The 21,970-nt window shown below is 41.9% G+C and overlaps 1 protein-coding gene across 3 annotated transcripts in view; it reads right to left on the bottom strand.

The window, feature by feature from the left end:
* Positions 1 to 21,970, bottom strand: part of MRPL42 (mitochondrial ribosomal protein L42) — a 116,459-nt gene that overhangs the window by 70,656 nt on the left and 23,833 nt on the right. For all 3 annotated transcript variants that reach the window (XM_075933222.1, XM_075933205.1, XM_075933215.1), the window contains exons 3-4: positions 19,106 to 19,201; positions 17,056 to 17,204 (exon numbers count right to left, since the gene is read on the bottom strand). In XM_075933222.1, the coding sequence (XP_075789337.1) occupies positions 17,056 to 17,096 (41 nt within the window). In that variant the 5' untranslated portion in view covers positions 17,097 to 17,204; positions 19,106 to 19,201. The remainder of the gene's footprint in view (positions 1 to 17,055; positions 17,205 to 19,105; positions 19,202 to 21,970) is intronic.

Raw genomic sequence — 21,970 nt, 5'->3', positions numbered from 1 at the left:
GTCACAGGTTTAAAATAAGGGAGCCGGATGGGGACACTGAGCAGAGAACCCCGGACAGCGCCCACTGCTCCTCAAAGCTGTCGATGGAGCCAGTGGACGCCGCCCAGAGGAACTCTGCCCGGATTCGTCATGCAGGGCCTCCTCATCCGCCCACAGGTCCAGAAGAGCCTCAGGCTTCCCTGGGGACCAGGACGGGGCTCTCCGCTTCCTGCCCCTTGTGGCCTCCTGCACTGGGGGTGCAGGTGGCTGTTCCCCCTCTGGAGCGGCCATCCTGGGCTGGTGGCTATTGGGGAAGGGAGCAGAGCTGCGTGGCAGAGCTCAATGGCAGAGATGGTAGAAGGGCTTCTGCCTCGTGGCCTCTACAGGCTGCGTCTGCCTTTAAGGGGGCTTGGGTTACCAGGAAGTCTGGGAGCTGCCTGCAGGTATGGAGCGTCCAAGCGGCCACTAGGGCTTTTTTCCGTTTAGACTGCTTTTGAGCAAAATGTCTTGGCTACCTGTCTACACTGGCCTCTTGCGCAAGAACACTTGCGCAAGAGGGCTTATTCCTGACCGGGAGCATCATAGTTCTTGGCAAGAAGGCCTGATTTCATACATTAGAACGTCAGTGTTCTTGCGCAAGATCTCTCGGCTAGTGTAGACAGGCAGCAAGATTTTGCACAAAATCTTGCCAATGTAGACATAGCCCTTTGGTTCTAATTGCTACCACTTGAAGAAAGAGGGATGCTGCTTTTACAAACTGTTCTTGTTCTTTTCATCAGTTTTATGGATTCAGACAGTTTATTAGAATTTAAGTAAATTCAACAAAGACAAAACAAATTTTTTTGTAAATGGGATTGGCTCATTTTTTCCAGCCACTAAAGGAACAGAATTTTTTTTTGTGAAATAAATCATTATGTCTATGAGATAATTTTCCTGTTAGTCATCTGCCACCGTATTTCCTGCCATTTTAGCTATTCAGATGTGGGTTTTTAATAGTCTTTATGAATAAGACTGTGCTAAATGAGAGTACTCAGACTCAATATATTCGGTCATTTTTCTTTCATAAATCACTGAAGTTATCAAGAGACTTCTGCTATAAAAGAAATACAGAACAGGAGAGATCTGAATAAAATAACAAAACTAAATAACAAAATAAAAAGGCCTGAAAGCCTGAAAACTTGTCTTTAGAGCCCTGTGTGGATACAAAATGTATATCCACATCTGTATCCACAAAAATGAGCTGCAGATATCCACATCTGCAGCTGTGTGGGAATTTACAGGGCCCTAGTTGTCTTTTTCACTAGGGCTACGTCTACACTGCCCTCTCTTGTGCAAGAAAATATGCAAATGAGGCAAAGCGGTGAATATTGCCGTGCCTCATTTGCATACTTAATGAGCCACCATTTTGTGCAAGGGTTTTTTGCACAAAAACCTCCTCTTGTGCAAGAGCTGTTCTTCCTGAAAAAAGTGGCAGAACGGCTCTTGCGCAAGAGGGGGGTTTTACATAAAAAGGAGCAGTGTAGATAGCTCCTTTTTGCGCAAAAGCCCAGTGCACTAAAATGGCGTGGCCTAACAAGCTGTTCCAGTAAAAGATACTACCTCACCCACCATATTTTCCTACAGAGATTGTGGAGAGAGAGAAGGATCATTTCCTTTGTGGGATGGCTAGATGAATAGTTACCAGCAAACCAAGAACTATGAACATTATTTTCTTCCCTCTGTCTTTCTAATTTGTTTTCCTCTGAGGTAGCATCTAGAGACCTCAGTTAGGTTTGGGCTTCATTGTGCTAGATGGGGGTGAGGAACCTTTTTTGGGTCGGCGTTGCTGACCCAAAGAAAAATCAGTTGGGTCCACACACACGTCAGAAGAAAAAAAAAAGCGTCACTGAAATGGCCCGCAACAGAGAAGACGACAGACATTCTCCACATTCCCCTGACACACTAGAGCCTTGTGGGGGCCAGTCTGGTAGATTTTTTGTGCCCCAACCCCATGGAGGAGGAGCGGGCTGAAGCACCACCACAGGCTCTCTAATGCCAAGGGGGAGCCCCAAGCCTTGGGGGCCAGATCTAGGCAAGCCAGGGGCTGCATCGAGGCCTTAGGTTTCCAATCTCTCTGCTAGATGCTGTACAAACATACTTAAAGAACTTTAAAAACACATCACATTTAGTATTTCCATAGATTTTGCAAATATATTAACTGCATTTTAAAGTCAAATAGAAACGTTAATTTGGTACTTTGGGAACTGATTGGAAATGCTGGTACAAGGAAGGTGGAATCTCCTAGCACAAAGAATCAAACATTAATAGCATTCTGTACACGTACAGCTCCTCATATTAAAGGCTCTCAGGGCACTCTAGCAAATAATGGGTCAGATCCTGTTCCATGACTTTTATCTGTTGTGGAGTCATATATACACAAACACACATGAGGAGTGGGTAAATACTGCTAAAAATATCTGTGAACTTTAGTTCACATGCTTAAATACATTTGCTTTTAATGTACTCCCACACTGCTATATTCTGTTGCTGTGAATATGCTAGTAAATGAGTTCATAGGCAGGAATGTTCTTGGAAACAGCAATTTTAAGTAAATATTGGTGAATATTCACTGTGAATTTTAAAAGTCAGATCACAATATAAGGAGGTATGGCTGTAACATTCAGGCGCCTGTATTTCTGGCTGAGAAAGAGGGCACAGATACTATAATCTGTATAGAAGAAACAATCCTTTGAAGTTCTAGATTGTTTTAGAAGCCTGTATGTGTATATACATACATACACACACCTCTCTCTTCAAAAATTCCACAGATAGAACAACTGGATGCACAATACTTCTGCATTAGTATTCTAGGCGTTGATAGGGAACCCTCCCTTCCCAAGAATTTACACTTGAAAGAGCCTAAAAGTATTTCTTCACAGTTATTAGTTCTGTTGCTCAAAGTAGAAAAAAAGAGTTAATGTCTGTGAAACATGCTTTTCTGGAACACAATATGTAGGCAGTCGTCCTGTCCCTGGCCATAGGTAATTAGCACGTTCTTGGTGGCAAAAGGTCAGCTCTGAAGCTAATAGGGGAAATTAAAACAGGACATACAGAAGACAGTTCCAAAGAAAAGAACCAGGAGGTACAAGGTAAGAGAGATAATACTTTAAAAAATCTCTGACCCATTTGTCTCTGTTCAGGATAAGTGATAATGTTAAATTGCTGTTCTAGCTCTTATCATATATATAGTAGCCCAATGTCTGTGACTCTGTAACGCTGAAATGCTGGCTGTTCCCTCTGGGTGGTGCTGTCGCCTCCCGTAGTGGCGCTTGGCTGACTTCTGCGCCGCTCAGCTGGGCTGCGCCGTGGGAGCAAGGGGCGCAAGCAGCCATTTGGGCTCCGCAGTCTCCCAAGTGAGAGGAGGCAGGAGGGGGAGGAGAAGAAAGAGAGAGAGGCGGGAGGCGGAGGAGCTCTGAGAGAGGGGGGGAGGCAGTAGGAGGAGGAGAGAGACAGACAGACAGAGCGAGAGACCGGAGGTCCAGGAGAGAAGACCGATGTGGAGGAGAGACCTGAAAATCCCGTCTTATGACGGGCTAATTGGCTAGTCATGTATATAGCAGCCCAATGTTTGTGACTCTGTAACGCTGAAATGCTGGCTGTTCCCTCTGGGCGGCGCTGTTGCCTGAGTCATGGCCTTCGCCTCTTGCCATGGCGCTCGGCTGACTTCTGCGCCACTCAGCTGGGCCGCCGCAGAGGATCAAGTGGAGCAAGCGGCCGTTTGGGTTCCCCCACGGCAGCCCAGCTGATCAGCGCAAGTCAGTCGTCTACCACTGCAGGAGGCGAAGAGGGGCAGGGCGGTGATGTGAGGTGTGACAGCGGCTCCAGGCTGTGAATGTCACTGCCCCGCCCCTGTAGCCAGACAGACCCCCCCCCATCACATCCATCTTGCTTGCCCTCTGAGATGTCTGTATACAGGGCAGAGAAGGAACAATAAGGAAAATCAGCATCGCCATTAAGCTTTGATCTGCTTTGATGCGAGATCAGGATATGCGAGTTTTTCTCTGACTCTGAGTAACGATTAAGGCAATAAGCTGAGCTCGAGGCTGCAACAAGTGCCCGGCTGGCACCCATGTTGATACGAACACAGACAGCCGTCCCTGGGAGAGGAATCCCCCACTGAGAAAAGAATGCCCAGTACTTCCAATTTAATCCTCTCAACTCTCTCTTACAAGTGTAAATTAAGTTCACAACTCCCTTGTAAGAACTGGTGTCACAAAAGACAGACCAGCACCATTTGGCATCACAGATAAGAAAGAGAAATATGTGACCCAATGGGTATAAAGGTGGGTACAGCAGCGCACTCACTTTTGAGTGTCAATCTACCCTCTACCTGCTGGTCGGGTTAGGTGTTTTGACCTCCCGAGGTTCCACGGGGACGCCCACCTCGTATTTTCGTCTTTCCAAGGAATTGAGGGACCGATCCTGGCCTGACATGCTGGGACCGAGCAACGCAGAAGGGAATAAAAATTGTACCCGTATGTGTCCTTTTGTTTAGTGCATGCATAGAAAAGAGCTCTTTAAAGATTAAGCTGTCATTTGGTACCATTATTTTCTATTTCCTATCTTTATTTTTCTTTGTAACCATTTTTTTAAAGATCTATATATACATATATATTTGCCAGCAGTTAAGAAATAGAATAGCCATTGCAACCATATGATTTATAAGCTTCCTCAATAAACCTGTAACTGTTTAAGCTTTAACCTGACTCCTTCAGTTGCTGTAACAGAACCAGGCACAATTTAAAAGAACTTCAGCTGGTCTTAAGGGACAGATATAGGGAGAGCTTGGGCGTTTGGATTTGTGTCACTCCCAGGTGGCAGATCCACTGGGGCACCTTTCAGTCTTTCCCTAAGGCTGCCTGCTGCGAAGGAATTACGAATTCTAGTAGCTGAAATCTAAGGTGTTATAAGCTCTCCCTGTAAACTTATTGGTCGCCCGTCAACCTCCTCCAGGTTGCCCGCTGCAAGGGACCCGGTCCCAGCAGTTGAAGTCTCGGGTGTATAGTACATACACACTTCCCTGACCGTCGGCTGACAGCCCCTCTTCACCTTCCGCAGTGGCGCTTGGCTGACGTCTGCGTCACTCAGCCAGGTCGCCGCGTGGGAGCAAGTGGCGCAAGCGACCGTTTGGGCTCCGCACTCCCCATCCAGCACGTGGTCCCCTGAGTGAGAGGCAGGAAGGGGAGGAGAAGAGAAAGAGAGGCAGGACGCAGAGGAGAGCTAAGAGAGGGGGGGGGGAGGTGGTAGGAGGAGGAGAGAGACAGAGACGGAGCGAGAGACCGGAGGCTCAGGAGAGAAGACCGACATGGAGGAGAGATCTGAAAATCCCGTCTTATGACAGGGTAATTGGCTAGTACTAAAGAAGATTGAAACAATCACAATGAATAATTGCAACTTAAATTGAATTTTCTACAATTCTTTTTCATTGGAGTAACTACTGGGGAAAACAGGCAGATTAAGTTCATACAAGAGTGCTGTGAATCATCAAATAGTTTAGAAGAGAAATGATTACTTCCCTCACTCCGCTGTAGACAAGGTTGAACATAGTATGTCAGAGCAGATTAACAACATAGGAAGGGCCCCACTGAGTCAGACCAATGGTCCATCTAGCCCAATACCCTGTCTTCTGTCAGGATAGGTCTATACTGCGGGTGTTTTGCAGAAGAGGAAATGCAAATAGAGTGCTCATTTGCGTATCTCATGCTCTCATTTGCATATCTTCAGATCCTTTTTGTGGTAGAGGTTTTGGTGATAAAAAGCCCTGTGTAGACGGGGCCATTTGTTGGAAAAACCACCTTTTGCGCAAGAGTCTGTAAACCTCATTTTTTGAGCTGGGGACTCTTCTGTGCATCCCTGTATCCATCTATCCATGCATCCCTCTATCCATGCATCCCTGTCCACCCTAGCTAATAGTCAACGATGGTCCTAGCATTCATTAATTTATCTAGTTCTTTTTGGAGCACTGTTACAATCTTAGTCTTCACAATACCCTCTGGCAAAGAGTTCCAAAGGTTGGCTGTGTTGTGTGAAAAAATACTTCCTTTTGTTTTAAACCTGCTGCCTATTAAATGTCCTTGGGTGACCACTAGTTTCATTATGTGGAGTAAATAACATTTCCTTATTCACCCTCTCCACACCTATCAAGATTTTATAGACTTCATATCTTTTCTTTTCCAAGTTGAAAAGTTCCACTCTTTTAAATCTGTCCCTGTATGGAAACTGTTTCCTACACCTAATCATTTGTATTGCCTTTCTCTATACCTTTTTGAATTCCAATATATCTTTTTTGAGATGGGATGACCAGATATTCATCCAGTACTCAAGATCTGGGCATACAGTGGTTTTATAGTGGGGAATTATGGCATTTCCTGTATTGTTATATATCCTTTTCCTAATGGTTTCTAACATTCTCTTAACTTTTTTGACTGTTGTAATATATTGACTGGATTTTTTTCAGAGAACTATCCACAGTGACTCCCAGATCTCTTTCATGAGTGGCAACAGCTAATTTAGACCCCGTTATTTTGTATATCTAGTTGGAATTACATTTTCCAATGTGCATATTTTTCATTTGTCAACATTAAATTTAATCTGCCCTTTTGTTACCCATCACCCAGTTTTGAGCGATCTCTTGGTAATTCTTCATAGTTAAATCCAAAGCAGAGTATCTTGAGTAATTCTGTATCATCTGCAAATTTTGCCACCTCACTTTAACCCTTTCTCCGTATCATTTATGAATATGTTAAATAGTACTTGTTCCAGTACAGAACCAGGGTGGATACCACTAATTGCCTCTCTCCATTCTGAAAACTGACCGTTTATTTCTTCTTTTTGTTTCCTATCTTTTAACCAGTTACCAATCCAGTAACGCGCCTTCTCTCTTATCTCATGACCACTTGTTTTACTTAAGAATGTTTGGTGCTGGATCTTGTAAAGTGGTTCTGAAAGAATCTCCTTCACATCCTCATGCAGTGAAGACTAAGGCAAATAATTCATTTAGTTTCTCTACAAAAGTTTTATCTTCCTGAAGCTCTTCTTTAGCATTTCTATCATCCAATGGCTCTACTCACTGTTTAGCAGGCTTCCTGCTTCTGAAATACTTTTAAAAATGCTTTTATTTTTTGAGGTTTTGTTTTTCAAATTCTTTTTTGGCCTGCCTAATTATATTTTTATATTTGATTTGCTGGAGTTTATGCATGTTTCTAGTTTCCTCATTAGGATGTAACAATTTTTAAACAATTCTTTTTTGTGTCTCATCACTTCTTTTAATTTGTACTTTTTAAGACTATACTTTTATTATCTTTTATGCATGTCAAAAGTAAGCTAGTCTCCAAGTAGCTTTTGTACATATTTGTTGTCTGGTTGATAATGCTCAGGGCCTCCCTGGATCTCAAGAAGGCATAGGGTTATGGTCCTTGAGAGCTGCTTGACAGCTTAGGAGAAATTGAATGAGGTGCACAAAATCTCTCAGCTGACAGACCTGAAATGGTGTTGGTAAGCCAGACCAAAAACCACAGGGATCATTATGGTTGAAGTTCCCCAATGGCAAGTAGGCAGAGGGCTGTTGGTGGGGTGCAAAGACCTCATTTGCATGAATTCTCTCACTGAAGCAATTCCATTCCTCCTGAATGAAAAATGGGGATAGATCTCCCACTCTTCACTTTTGAACTCAGTCTGACTAGGCTTGGATTGGATTGCCTTAGCATAATTAATGTAGACAGGCATATGGGACTTACACATCTGTGGTTTCCTTGTAAACTGAGGTTAGCATTTGTTCCAGCATAACCAATGCTGTACGCAGTATTCAAAATGTGGGCGTACTATGGATTTATATAAGGGCAATAAGATATTATCTGTCTTATTCTCTATCCTTTTTTTAACGATTTCTAACCTCGTTTGCTTTTTTGACTGCCACTGCACACTGCGTAGATGTCTTCAGAGAACTATCCACAATAACTCCAAGATCTGTTTCCTGATTAGTTGTAGCTAAATTAGCTCCTATCATATTATATGTATAGTTGGGGTTATTTTTTCCCAGTGTGCACTACTTTACATTTATCCACATTAAATTTCATTTGCCATTTTGTTGCCCAGTCACATAGTTTGGTGAGATCTTTTTGAAGTTCTTCACAGTCTGCTTTGGTCTTAACTACTTTGAGCAGTTTAGTATCATCTGCAGACTTTGCCACCTCACTGTTTACCACTTTCTCCAGATCATTTATGAATAAGTTGAATAGGATTGGTCCTAAGACTGACTCTTGGGAACATCACTAGTTACCCCTCTTCATTTTGAAAATTTACCGTTTATTCCTACCCTTTATTTCCTGTCTTGTAACCAGTTTTCAGTCAATGAAAGGATCTTCCCTCTTATCCCTTACAACTTAATTTACTTAAGAGCCTTTGGTGAGGGACCTTGTCAAAGGCTTTCTGGAAATCTAAATACACTAGATCTACTGGATCCCCCTTGTCCATGTTTGTTGACCCCTTTAAAGAACTCTATTAGATTAGTAAGACATGATTTCTCTTTACAGAAACCATGTTGATTTTTGCCCAACAAATTATGTTCTTCTATGTGTCTGACAATTTTATTCTTTACTATTGTTTCAACTAATTTGCCCACTACGGACATTAGACTTACTGGTCTGTAATTGCTGGGATTGCCTCTAGAGCCCTTTTTAAATATTGGCGTTACTTTAGCTATCTTCCAGTCGCTGGGTACAGAAGCTGATTTAAAGGATAGGTTACAAACCATAGTTAATAGTTCTACAATTTCACATTTGAGTTCCTTCAGAACTCTTGGGTGAAAGCCATCTGATCCCAGTGACTTGTTACTGTTAAGTTTATCAATTAATTCCAAAACCTCCTCTAATGACCCTTCAATCTGTGACAAGTCCTCAGATGTGTCACCTACAAAGGATGGGTCAGGTTTGGTAATCTCCCTAACATCCTCAGATGTGAAGACTGAGTTTCCGTGTTCAACCACCCTGACAGTTTTTCCTAATGTCCAACCTAAACCTCCCTTGCTGCAGTTTAAAGTCCATTGCTTCTTGTCTTATCAGAACAAAATTTCTCCCTCCTCCTTGTAACACCCTTTTAGATACTTGAAGACTGCTATCATGTCCCCTCTCCCTTTTCTCTCTTCTAAAACTAAACAAGCCCAATTCTTTCAGTCTTCCCTCACTGATCATGTTTTTTAGACCTTGAATCAGTTTTGTTGCTCTTCTCTGGATCTTCTCCAATTTCTCCACATCTTTCTTGAAATGTGGTGTCCAGAACTGGACACATTACTCCAATTGGGGCCTAATCAGCGCAGAATAGAACAGAAGAATGACTTCTCATGTCTTGCTCACCATACTCCTGTTAATGCATCCCAGAGTTATGTTTGATTTTTTTTGAAAATGTCACATTGTTGACTCATGTTTAACTTGTGTTCCACTCTGACCACTAAATCCTTTTCAGCAATATTTCATCCTAGGCAATCATTTCCCATTCTATATGTGTGAAACTGATAGTTTTTTCCACGTAGAAAGGAACAATATAAAAATTCATGTTTCCCTCATCCTTCCATTTACAATATTTTGAGTCTAACTAAATTGTAATACCTTGCATGATCAAAAATTTCACAGGAGTAGCCAACTTAGTCTATAACTGGAAAAACTTAAAAAACAGCAAATAGTCTAGCAGCACCTTAAAGACTAACAAAACATGTAGATGATATCATGAGCTTTTGTGGGTACAACCCACTTCTTCAGATGAATGGAGTTCTTACTCTCCTCCCCCCCCCCCCCCCCCCGCCATTCCCTATTTATTTTGGAACTGGACCTTTTATAACTATTTTTTGTTTTTTGAGTTTTTTCTAAATTGTAGATCTGCTTTGAGACTAGTCTAAATGAGCTCTTGTACAAGACTGCCCTCTGCTGGTTCTATTAGTAATCTACACTACAGAAACAAAATACAGGACTATGTAGCACTTTAAAGACTAACAAGATGGTTTATTAGGTGATGAGCTTTCATGGGCCAGACCCACTTCCTCAGATCAAATAATGGAAGAAAATAGTCACAACCATATATACCAAAGGATACAATTTTAAAAAAATGAACACACATGAAAAGGACAAATCACATTACAGAACAGAAGGGGGATGTCTACATTGCATGGTCTACATCCCCCTTCTGTTCTGTAATGTGATTTGTCCTTTTCATGTGTGTTCATTTTTTTTAAATTGTATCTTTTGGTATATATGGTTGTGACTATTTTCTTCCATTATTTGATCTGAGGAAGTGGGTCTGGCCCACGAAAGCTCATCATCTAATAAACCATCTTGTTAGTCTTTAAAGTGCTACATAGTCCTGTATTTTGTTTCAGCTACACCAGACTAACACAGCTACATCTCTATCACTATTCTACACTACAGACTCATTCTTACCTGGGAAAGGAAAGGCCTCTTGACAAATGAAAGTCTCCTCTCATGCATTATTGTGATTCTCAAGTGTGAGTCTCAGGTAAGTGGATGACAGGATGGTTTATTAAGATGAAACAATCTTCCTTCCACTGTGAGAAAAAGAACTCAACCCTCTTAAGTTTTACATGAATCTGGAAACATGCTTTCTTTGGTATTAGACTGAAATCAAGCTTTTCCAGTCATAGGGTAGCAAGCACAAAGGGTTTTAAGTCAGACATTTAAAAAAAAATGAAGACCACTGTAAGCTAAAGGAGGTAGTATACTAAACTTTCTCTATGGCTCCAGACAGGAGTAGGGTTTGAAAGGAAGCATTTTAAGAAGTGGCAGATACACATACATGCATAATATTAGCAAGTGTCTTATAGACCAGCGCAAGACTCAAAGCAAAATTCACTACTCAGAGAAATTTGCTTGCTTTCAGGTTTTATTAAAAACATAGCACTAGGGCCAAGTTTGTAAAAGCAATTTTGGTAATGTCGAAGCAAAAAACGCTCCTCTCTGTTTAGGCAGCTAACAAACAGCTTTATTAATTAATAAAGCACAGCATGAGCCAAACGTGGTCCCAGCAAGTCCGGGCCCAGTAAGGCTGGCTAATACAATCAATCCTAGTATGTTTATACCCTTAACCAAACAGTCTGACGTCAGGGCATGCAATTACAGAAATCCTCAATTAAACTTGGAAAAACAAAGCTTTATCAGCAAGATGGCGGACAGGTACGAGGGAGTGCATCTCCTGTCCCAACCAGCCCAATTAACACATAGCAAGAGTCCATCCTGTAGGCCTCTTCTCACGGGGTGACAGAAAGTTCACTCTGGTCTACGTGCTTGAGAGAAAAGCTGAAATGGTTTCTGTTATACAAGATGGCTTCTAGCTAAATATGAAATGGTTTCTACAGTTTCTACAGTAACTCTGGTCTGACTTGAAACAGACCTAGGTTTCCGGGTTTCAATGACGACTAGAGCATTCAAACTCATTTGTACTCCACAGTTGATTGGTCTGTCTGTACCCATCTGTAAGCTCTTTGGGGATGTACTTTTGTTTACAGAACAAAAGACTAAGGCCAAGTTGTTATCCGCTAGCTTCTACACCGCTGTTCAAAGCATGGAAAAGAATTAGAAAGAAATATAGCATTGACTGATTTGGGTTTTAGAGCATCCAATTGAAATGTTGGTGTAGGATATCCTGGAAAAATCATGGATGAGAAAAGGCAGAATGGATACTTTTTAACACCGCATACATGACCAAAGATTATGGGTTGATAAAAGGAAAACAAGAAAGCAAAGGAGATTTTATAGTAAGGATATTTTAGATGCTGAAGAACTGCAGATAACAGGAAATGTTTTTAATAGCAGTACTTATATCTGGAAGATTTTTAGCCACCAAGGGTATTTCTACACTGCAGCTGGGACCGAGTCTCCTAGACTGGGTAGAGATTTGTGCAAGTGGGGCTCAAGGTAGTGGCTTTAAACACAATTGTGAACATTGCAGTTTGAGCTACAGCATGGGCTCTCAAGCTCTCTGCTATTTTAAATGGCTAGCTCAACCCCAACCCCCTTCCCGCCTCAGCACAAGACTATACATGGGCAGAGAGGCATGCTTCTAGCTGCAGTGCAGACCTAGCCCAAGACATTTCAGACATTTTTAACTCCCGCTGAGGATCTCTGGCCACAAATTAACTGAATTTAAGATGAAAAGAAGGAGAATAGCAGCAAGTAATGAAAATCCAAATTGAGAGTTCTGTAAAGCAAACTGTTATAATGGAAAAAGACTTTGGACAGCATAAGAATATTGGTGAGAAGGGGGGAAAGAAAATACAAAGCTTAAAGAAAACACTTTGACCAGAGAATCTAGTGATTTTTTAATTTGGAATTAAGCCATTTGGGGTAGATTTAGGCTCAGATTGATTAATGGAAGTTTTAAACGCTCACTCTCTCTGGGCTTTCTAGAATGTATCACTGACGTTCATAGACTCATAGACTTTAAGGTCAGAAGGGACCATTATGATCATCTAGTCTGACCCCCTGCACAGTGCAGGCCACAGAATCTCACCCACCCCTCCTAAAATCCTCTCACCTATATCTCAGATATTGAAGCCTTCAAATACTTTGAAGACCCCAAGATGCAGAGAATCCTCCAGCTGTGATCTGTACCCCATGCTACAGAGGAAGGCGAAAAACCTCCAGGGCCTCTGCCAATCTACCCTGGAGGAAAATTCCTTCCCGACCCCAAATATGGCGATCAGCTAAACCCTGAGAATGTGGGCAAGACTCATCAGCCAGACACCCAAAAAGTTCTCTATAGTAACTCCTATCATCCCTCTATTGACCTATTTACCACTGATAATGAATGGTCAATTAGTTATCTCTTTAGATTAGAGAAACTTGGCTCCTATTCTTAGGACATTTAATATAAAAATACATGAGCATCTGAGCAAGTGGTGGTGTGCTCTGCAGTTTCAGAGGCACTATTTCCTCTTACAATTCCACTTAATCCCCATTTAATGTCCAACAACAATGACATTTTCTCCTCTAGGTAGGTCAGGCCTTAAAAGCCCAGAGGACAAAAGATGCAGGAATAGAATCTGTGTAATGGTTGCTGAAGGCAAAGAAAGCAAGCAACCCAAAATGCCTCAGCCCCATTTTGCTAGACACTAGACAGACATTTTAGATGTTGATCTGGAACTGAGCTTCAATTACAGTACATAGAAATTTTCAGAAGTAATGTCAGATATAGCTAATAAATATTTATATGCATTTATACTCAGTGATGCACAGCAGAAGTCATTTCCTTCATTAAGCAGATTCAGTGGTTTCAGTCCTTTGCCTCCTTCTTGTAAAAATAGAATATTTACCAGGCTTTCAGCCTTCTAGGATCCAAAAGGCAACTAAGCTTGCCACCGGTAGCATTTCAATCTATTAGTTCAGATTGCCTGTAGTCAAACAATCATAGAATACTAGAACTGGAAGTGACCTAAAGAGGTTGTCAAGTTCAGTCCCCTGTCCTCACTGCAGGACCCAGCATCATCTTCTAAATCATCCCTGACAGGTGTTTGTTTAACCTGCTCTTAACTATCTTAAATGGTGGAAATTCCACAACCTCCCTAGGTAATTTATTCCAGTGCTTAACCACCCTGACAGGAAGCTTTTCCTAATGTCCAACCTAACCTCCCATGCTGCAGTTTAAGCTCACTGCTTCTCATCATCAGAGGCCAAGGAGAACAATTCTTCCCTCTCCTCCTTGTAACACCCTTTTAGGTACTTGAAAGCTCTTATGTTCCCTCTCAGTCTTCTCTTTTCCATACTCAACAAATCTAGTTCTTTCAGTCTTCCCTCATAGATCATGTTTTCTATACCTTGAATCAATCTTGTTGATCTTCTCTGGACCTTCTTCAATTTCTCCACCTTTCCTGAAACGTGGTGCCCAGAAATGGATATAATACTCCAGTTGAGGCCTAATCAGTGCAGAGCAGAAGAATTACTCCTCTTGTCTTGCTAACAAACACTCCTCTTAATGCATCCCAAAGTGCATTTTACCCCCCAACAGTGTCACATTATTGACTCATCTTTAGCTTGTGGTCCACTGTGACCCTTAGATCCCATTTTGCATTACTCCCTCCGAGACAGCGACTTCCGATTTTGTTCCTCCCTAAATGGAGAACTTTGCATGTGTCTTTATTGAACTTAATCCTATTTACCTCAGATAATTTCTCTAGTTTGTCCAGATCATTTTGAATTATGACCCTATTGTCCAAAGCACTTGCAATCCCTCCCAGCTTGGTATCATCCACAAACTTTATAAGCTTACTCTCGATGCCATTATCTAAATAGCTGATGATATCTGCAGAATCCCACTTGTTATGCCCTTCCAGCATGACCGTGAAACATTGATAACTACTCTCTGAGAATAATTATTCAATCATTTATTCACTCACCTTATAGTAGCCCCATCTAGGTTGTATTTTCCTAGTTTATCTATAAGACGGTCATCGATGACTGTATCAAGTGCTTTACTAAAGTCTAGGTATACCATGTCTAATACTTCCCTTATCCACAAAGCTTATTCTCTTATCAAAGAAAGCTATCAGGTTGGTATGACATGATCTGTTCTTTAAAATCCATGTTGTCATCACCTTATTATCTTCCAGATATTTACAGATGGGCTGTGTCTAGACTGGCCAGTTTTTCCAGTAAATCAGCCGCTTTTCCGGAAAAACTTGCAAGCTGTCTACACTGGCCGCTTGAATTTCCGGAAAAGCACTGACTTCCTACTGTAAGAAATCAGTGCTTCTTGCAGAAATACTATTCTGCTTCAGTTCAGGCAAAAGTCCCTTTTGCACAAAGCTTTTGCACAAATGGCCAGTGTAGACAGCTCAGATTTGTTTTCTGCAAAAAAGCCCTGATCACGAAAATGGCGATCAGGGCTTTTTTCTGGAAAAGCGTGTCTAGATTGGCACGGACGCTTTTCCGCAAAAAGTGCTTTTGTGGAAAAGCGTCCGTGCCAATCTAGACTCTCTGTTCCGAAACTTTTCCGTTAAAAGCATTTCCGGAAAATCATGTCAATCTAGACGCAGCCATGGATTCCTTAATTATTTGCTCCATTATCTGTCCAGTTAAGTTGACTGGCCTGTAGTGTCCTTCGATTAGGACACAGAGGATCTAAATATCACAATCTCCTGAACTTGAGAAAGACTATAAAAAAAGTGCTTCTTAGGGCTAAGCTTTCCCCTGACAGGGAGGAAAGGCTTGGCCATTCACTGACTACCCTGCCATAACATACATTCCTTCCTCTACACAGCTACAACAACAAAAAAAGTCACATACATCTAACACAATTTACTGAATGTTAGCTTTTTAAATAGATACATTTGGGTGCTCCAGGCAGTCTGTAAAAATATGAGTTAATTATACCTTAAATCTAAGCTGTAACTAGAGCTAGCCAGTTTCAGTAAGATATGACAATTTTAAACACTTGTAATGTGGTACCTGGAGGCAATAACATTACAGTACTTGCAATCATCAACAGCTGTAGGAGCCAAATATTCTTTCATCTCAATCTTAAAGGTCATCTGTGTCTTACTTATTTAATTTCAATCTTCTAAGAAGCCTGAGGCATTCAGCTCTGTTACAGAATTTCAGAGTCAGGCTTTATATTTTATATATATATATATATATATATATACACACACACAACGCCAACAAAACTCTTGCTTTTGTGGTTTATTTCCAGTAGTGGATAATGACAAAGAACATAAACAAGAAATTATTGTAATCATCTCTCTTTAGGAGGATTGACCTTCTTGCGTCTTCTGTGGTACGTAGAAGAAAAAAGAATTGCAGTGATAACAGTTTGGTAAAGCTGCTTGGATTTTCCTTTCAGGATTTGATTTTAGCCAGTAACAGACTACATATCAATAGCCGTATAAAAAGATACATAAGAGCTACTCAACACACCTGTCTCCTATTGACAACATGTTATCTACATAAATAACACTGCCCCTTCTACTGCAGCAAGAACAAACACACTATAGAACCAATTTGAAAATTCACATCTGAATTTTGTACATACTTCAGTTACAATCATGCTTTTTGAATACTTCCCTTAAGACTCTAAGAGCAACTACTACTAGAAAGGATTCTAGAAAGTTATTGGAGAAGTTAAATATTCAAAAGGGGTGAGTATGCTGAGACTTATTTTCCAAAGAATAGCTCTCTGAAGAAAAAGTAATTTGACCAAAATGGGAGATCTGAGGTCAACAATTGAAGTCTTGTCAATACTATGGATTTATTACCAAGCTTATCACCGCTGCTGAGGTTAGTGTAGCTCTACTGTTGTTCGGAATGTTAGAAGTTCTAGTGTGGACTGCCACTGGTAAGCACGATGTCATTTAACCCTGCTCAGAGCAGATCTTATCTTCAACAGAGATATTAGGCAGCAACTAATGCTCTTGGTCTAATGCTTTACATAATAGACTGACATTACTATAGAATCTCACCAAGACAAGTGTCATAAGACAGTACCTCCAATGAAAATTCTTTAACGAATTTACCCCTACAGAAAAGGTTCTCAGATGATGGGTCAGGACCACAAAGTAGGTTGCAATCCCATTTTAATTAGGTCACAAGGATTAGACTTGCTGGGGCCTACTGCCAAAGCCCATGCCCAAACCACAGCACTTGGGGTCAAAGCTAAACCCAACAGCTTCAACCCTGGATGATGGGTCTCAGATTACAAGCTACACACTTGTGGCTGAAACCCTTTGGGCTTTGACTCTGCCTCCTCCCAGAGGCGGTGAGGTTCAGGCTGTGGCCCCACTGACCTGGGACAGTGGGGTCAAGTAGGTGGGTACAGGCTTGGGTCCCTCCTTCTGGGGTTGTGTAGTAAATTGTTGTGAGAAAAGTGTTGTGGTGCAATGAAATTTGTGAACTTTGAGTGTTATGTAACCTGAGTAGCCTGATCTCATGCAAACCTTATGTCATACCTCATGAGTTACAGTAGGAGTGAATTTGGCCCACATTGTTTATTCCTCCTTTCCTTCAATCCCAAAAGCACAAGTATTTTAGAAAAGACACTTACTGTCCCACAGGGTACCAGCGATGTTTTGTTGTATAAAACATTTTGCTGAGCTCCTCATATGTAGATCCCGTGCTATTCTTGAGCTCTTTCACTTCTAATCTTGATTTCAGCACTTCTTTATTATCCACTGGATCTGGTCGAGATATGGGCTGCAAAAACATCAGTAGAGAACATATTCGTTTAAAAGAGAAACTCAGAATTAGCCTGCATTTTTTCTTTTTTGAAAGGCTGAGTCGAGTCATTGCTGCAGTTGACACTGCCATGTACTTTTCATTCATTTATGTGCTACCAAAATGTTCTGTATTATCTGTACAGGCTGGCCCCGACTTGCAACATGATTGGCTCCGGGGATAGCGTTGCAAGTCGGGGGTGCCGTAACTCAAGCCTACATTTATGACAGACGTTGTATGCCATCGTAAATGTGGGGCCGAGGCCCCTTCTGCACTTATGGAAAAGGTTGTAAGTGCGGGGGTCATAAATTGAGCTGTCGCAAAGCGGGGGCCTCCTGTACTCCCCTCCCTTTAACATCCTTTGGATTTCAGAACAGTTATTTAGGCTTTACTTTCCCCTCTCCTTACCTAATTATCTTCTCCCACTTGTCTTCCTCAGTGACAGTGGGGCAACCATCTGGGGTCACAGGGTTCCAACAGCTCACAGTTGCCATTTCCAAATTGTTCCCAGGGGTGAATCTCCCAAGTTCCAGGCCACTACCACTAACCCACACGCTTAGCATCGCTGACTACTCTGCACGTATATTGAATCCCTCCATCTATTTTGTTTCCTTTGGCCCAGATTCTCCTGCAATGGATCTACTCACTAAGGAGGAAAATTACTCATGGTGTGTTTACAAGACTGTGATGCTTAAACTGTCAGCTCTTTGGAGAAGAGACTGTCCCCACATATTTGTTTGCCAGCTGACATGAGTCCCGAGATCTCAGCCAAAGTCTTGGGCAGCAGCACTATCATTGGGCTCACCTAGGCTACATCCCTCTTTCAAGAGAGGGATGTAAATGAGCCTGATCGAAAGTGCAAATGAAGCACAGATTTAAATATCCGTGCTTCATTTGCATATTCGTGTCAGATCGCTGTTTCAAAAAAGGGCATTTCAAAAGTAAAACCGCAGTCTACATGCAATTCTTTTGAGGGGAAAAAACCCTTTTTCAAAAGATCCCATATTCCTGAAAAAATGAGTATGGGATCTTTCGAGAAAGGATTTTTTTTTCCTGAAAGACCCGCCTCTAGACTGTGGTTTCACTTTCAAAATACCCTGAACTAATTTCTGATATCCAAAAGTGATCACAAAAATAACTAGTATAGGTACAGTTCTTCTAATGTTCATTACTTTACTGTCTGCAAGTATGAATTTGATTAAATATTAATACTCCATTGCTTGTGGCAGATACAACACAATGTCTGTCTTCCCACATATTTCACAAAGACAACAGGCATAGAAACCTAAAGTTAGGCCTCATCCAGAAAGTTTTACTGGCGAAACTCTACTTTTATTGTCACTGCCTGGTGTCCATTCACACTTACCACTTCAGTGTGGTGAGAGATCACCACCACTATACTTCAAGGTCTGAATTATATTCACTGGAAACAATAATGAGTTTTAGAAAAGAACACCTAGCATCAGCACAATTGATAAAATGTTTTTCTGCCAACTATTGCTGCCAAATTTTAGAAGTGACACTGCTCATTTTTGGTTTTAATATCAAGATGGAGATACTAAAAGTAAGATTTTTTTTGGCTGGTACCAACAACTCCAGACTCCCAGCTCTTTTTCTTAAAATGCATATCTATCTTCAGCTAACACATCCCCATAAGCCAATCAGATTTATTGCAAAAACAGGCAACACTGCACATTACTGTTCCTTGTTCATTTGTTTCAAAGAGTTACATTTTTTAACGAAAAAATTTCTTGCCATAGGATTTTTATAAAGCAGCAGTATTGCTTACTCTGTACTGGGGCCTGCCTACTGAATGCTGCTAAATGCATCCACGTAGTACTGGACAACACAGTTCTTCTTAGTGTGACTGCCATACTCACAGTAGACAGAAAACTGGTGCTGGAGAAAGAAATATTCTGGAGTAAATGGTATCCTTTTTACTGCAGAACACACTTCTGAAGGAGGAGGTTTCACCACTATTCAGGAGACAGAAGAATTGAAAATTAGTTTATTAATAAAAGATTCAAGGTCTATGAAAAATACAATTTAGCATGTTACATATTGTTCAACAAGTGCTCACAATATTTGTAGTGAATTAAGAAGTAGCATTTACTAAATAGTACTCCTGAAGGAATTCTGTGCCAAAATAAAAATTCTATGCACAATATTTTAAAATTCTGCATTTTGTCAACATAATATAACCACACTATTTTCAATTACTTGCTTACAAGTATTTTCAAATAAATTACCAAAATAATTGAAAATGGTGATCATATTGTGTTAATTTGACAAATAAAATACACAGGATTCTGCAGAATTTTAATATTTTGGCACAATTTTTCATTTTGGTGCACAATTCTCTCAAAAGTACCAGGGCTCTATGAGGCACCATCTGAATGTGGACAGCTCAGTGGTGGGTTTGGGGTGGATCAGGATGCACAGGGAATGAGATTATGTAAGGGAGTCCAGGTGAAGGTGGATAAGACTCATCTTGGAGGGAACAGAAGGTTGGAAGTGGGGGGGCTCAGCAAGCATTTTGGGTGCTAGGAGAGTAGGGCTTGAAGGGTGTCAAAGTGCAGCTAATTGGGGCTCAGTGCGGTGGGGGCAGTCGTTAGGGGTTCCCAATGCAGAGTGTGATGCTCAAGGGTGAAGAAATGTGTAAGGGTTTGGGTGGTTGTAGGGAGATCCGGGTGCCAGAGGCTTCTGATGCAAGGGGTGAGGCTTAGCAGTAGGGATATTAGATATTATGTAAGGGAATAGTCATGTAACTGCATAAAATATTATCAATTACATGACTATTCAATAGTCCCCAGGGGCGGGTACAGCAGCCAGTGTTCTCTGGCTCAGCTCCCAGGGAGCCCCCTTCCATCACGCACTGCTGCCTATCAGAGCCGAGTGGGGTGGCAGGCAGGAGCTGATCCGAGTGGGGGGACAGCTTAAAAACCGCCTGCCTGCTGCCCTGCGGGATGCTGATTGAGGCAGCAGCATGGGGCAGGGGGAGGTGGCAGCACAGAGCTGGTGCTGTGGGAAACCAGCTCATGCCTGTCCCCCCCTTCCTGCTTCTGTAGGAGGAAGCAAGGGGAGGGAGCAGGCAGGTCTGTGGGAGCTGGATTGAAAGATGGCTCCTGGTGCATATTAGCTCCCACCTGCCCCCCTCACACTCTGCATTGCTGCCTCTCTATCAGAGGTAGCAGCGTGGAGATGGGGTGGAGGGTGGATCTAGTGTCCATGGAGCACCTGCTTGAAGCCAGCTCCTTACCGGCACTGGCTCCCCCTCATCCCCATTGCTGCCTTTGATACAGAGGCAGCAAGGGCGTGTGTGTGTGTGTGTGTGTGTGTGTGTGTGGTCAATAGGATTCAGTAAGAAGCCTAGGCTATTGGTTAATTATTTACTCGACTATACACTAATATCTCTACTTAGTAGGGTGGCTCAGTGGGAGGTTTCCATGTGGAAGGAGGAGGAGGTGGTGATTGGGTGGATGGAAGAGCAGCTTCCCATGTCATGCACCACACCTGCCATGGATGAAGACCAAAAGGCCTGGAAATGCAGGAAGGGGCCACTGTTCATAGCTGTTCCATCCTGTCTGCCCAACCCTGTACATCTGGAACCCCTGCATGTCCTTCCCCCAGGACTTTTACCCCACCGAGCCTGACACCCTCTACACATAGCCACCTCCCTCATCTGTGAGGGTAGGTACGAGAGGGACAGGGATGATGCAGACAGGCAGGTGCAGAGCTTCCTGCAACCAAGAGATGTTGCTAGGGTTGATTTCACCCAGACCCAGTTGCTCTGTGCAGGGGAAGAGGGAACTCCACCCCAAATCCCAGTAATTTAGCTCTTCCTTGGCTTCTTCAGCACTCTCAATTTCCGAGGATGAGTGAACACTAGTGCACCAATAAGCTCTGCTCATGCACCATGCAAAGGCCATGGCGGGAGGAGGTGGTGGTATACACTACTCATCCTAGCGGGCTGATTAGTAACTAATGAATCCAGGAAGCTGAGTACCAGATACCATCTCATTCTAAGCCGTGTGGACCCTGCATGGCCATGGACCAACCCACCTTAAAGCCCAAAATGAAGCAACCTCTAAAAGAAATAAGCTCTCCCTACTCTGAAAATTTTGAAGCCTCTTTTTAAAAATCTGGAGCCCCAATTCTTATTATGAGAAAATTTGCCAACAAGAATTTTTGTCTACAAAATGTGCCATCTATCAGAGGTACAAGTAACACCAAAAATTGCTAGAACAAATAAAATTCTATTAAAATTGTAGTGAAAAAACACATTTCTGTGTACCAGTCACAGGAATACTGAACAGGTATATATTTTTGTTTTAATTTTACCAAAACAGGCCATTTCCTTAGTATACCGATTGGAATCTGAAATGCATAACTTTTCTAACATCAAATTAGAAACCTTTATTTGGGACAATCCCAGAATATTGGAAGATAATTCCCTGTAACACAGCATTGTCTCTAGCATTTTGCAGAATACTCCATGTCTTGTTGTACAAAACTGGCTCTTTTCACAAACAGTTTTCCTACTGGCACTTTTCTTTAAAGCAAGTTTGTACATCATAGTCTAGCTTTGTATCATTCCAGTTCCCTTCACAAAATTGTTGCTGAAGAGTTTGTTTCCTTCTCCCTATCTAAAAATCTTATGGTAAATGTTACTCTGAAGTTCTGCTAGTTCTGATTTACAATGTTCAATTACTAAAAAGCAGCCTTAAAATTGAGGTCTAAAGCTA

This window comes from Pelodiscus sinensis, chromosome 1 (genome assembly GCF_049634645.1).
Source record: "Pelodiscus sinensis isolate JC-2024 chromosome 1, ASM4963464v1, whole genome shotgun sequence".
Taxonomy (NCBI): domain Eukaryota; kingdom Metazoa; phylum Chordata; order Testudines; family Trionychidae; genus Pelodiscus; species Pelodiscus sinensis.
This window is presented reverse-complemented; position numbering and strand designations above follow the sequence as displayed.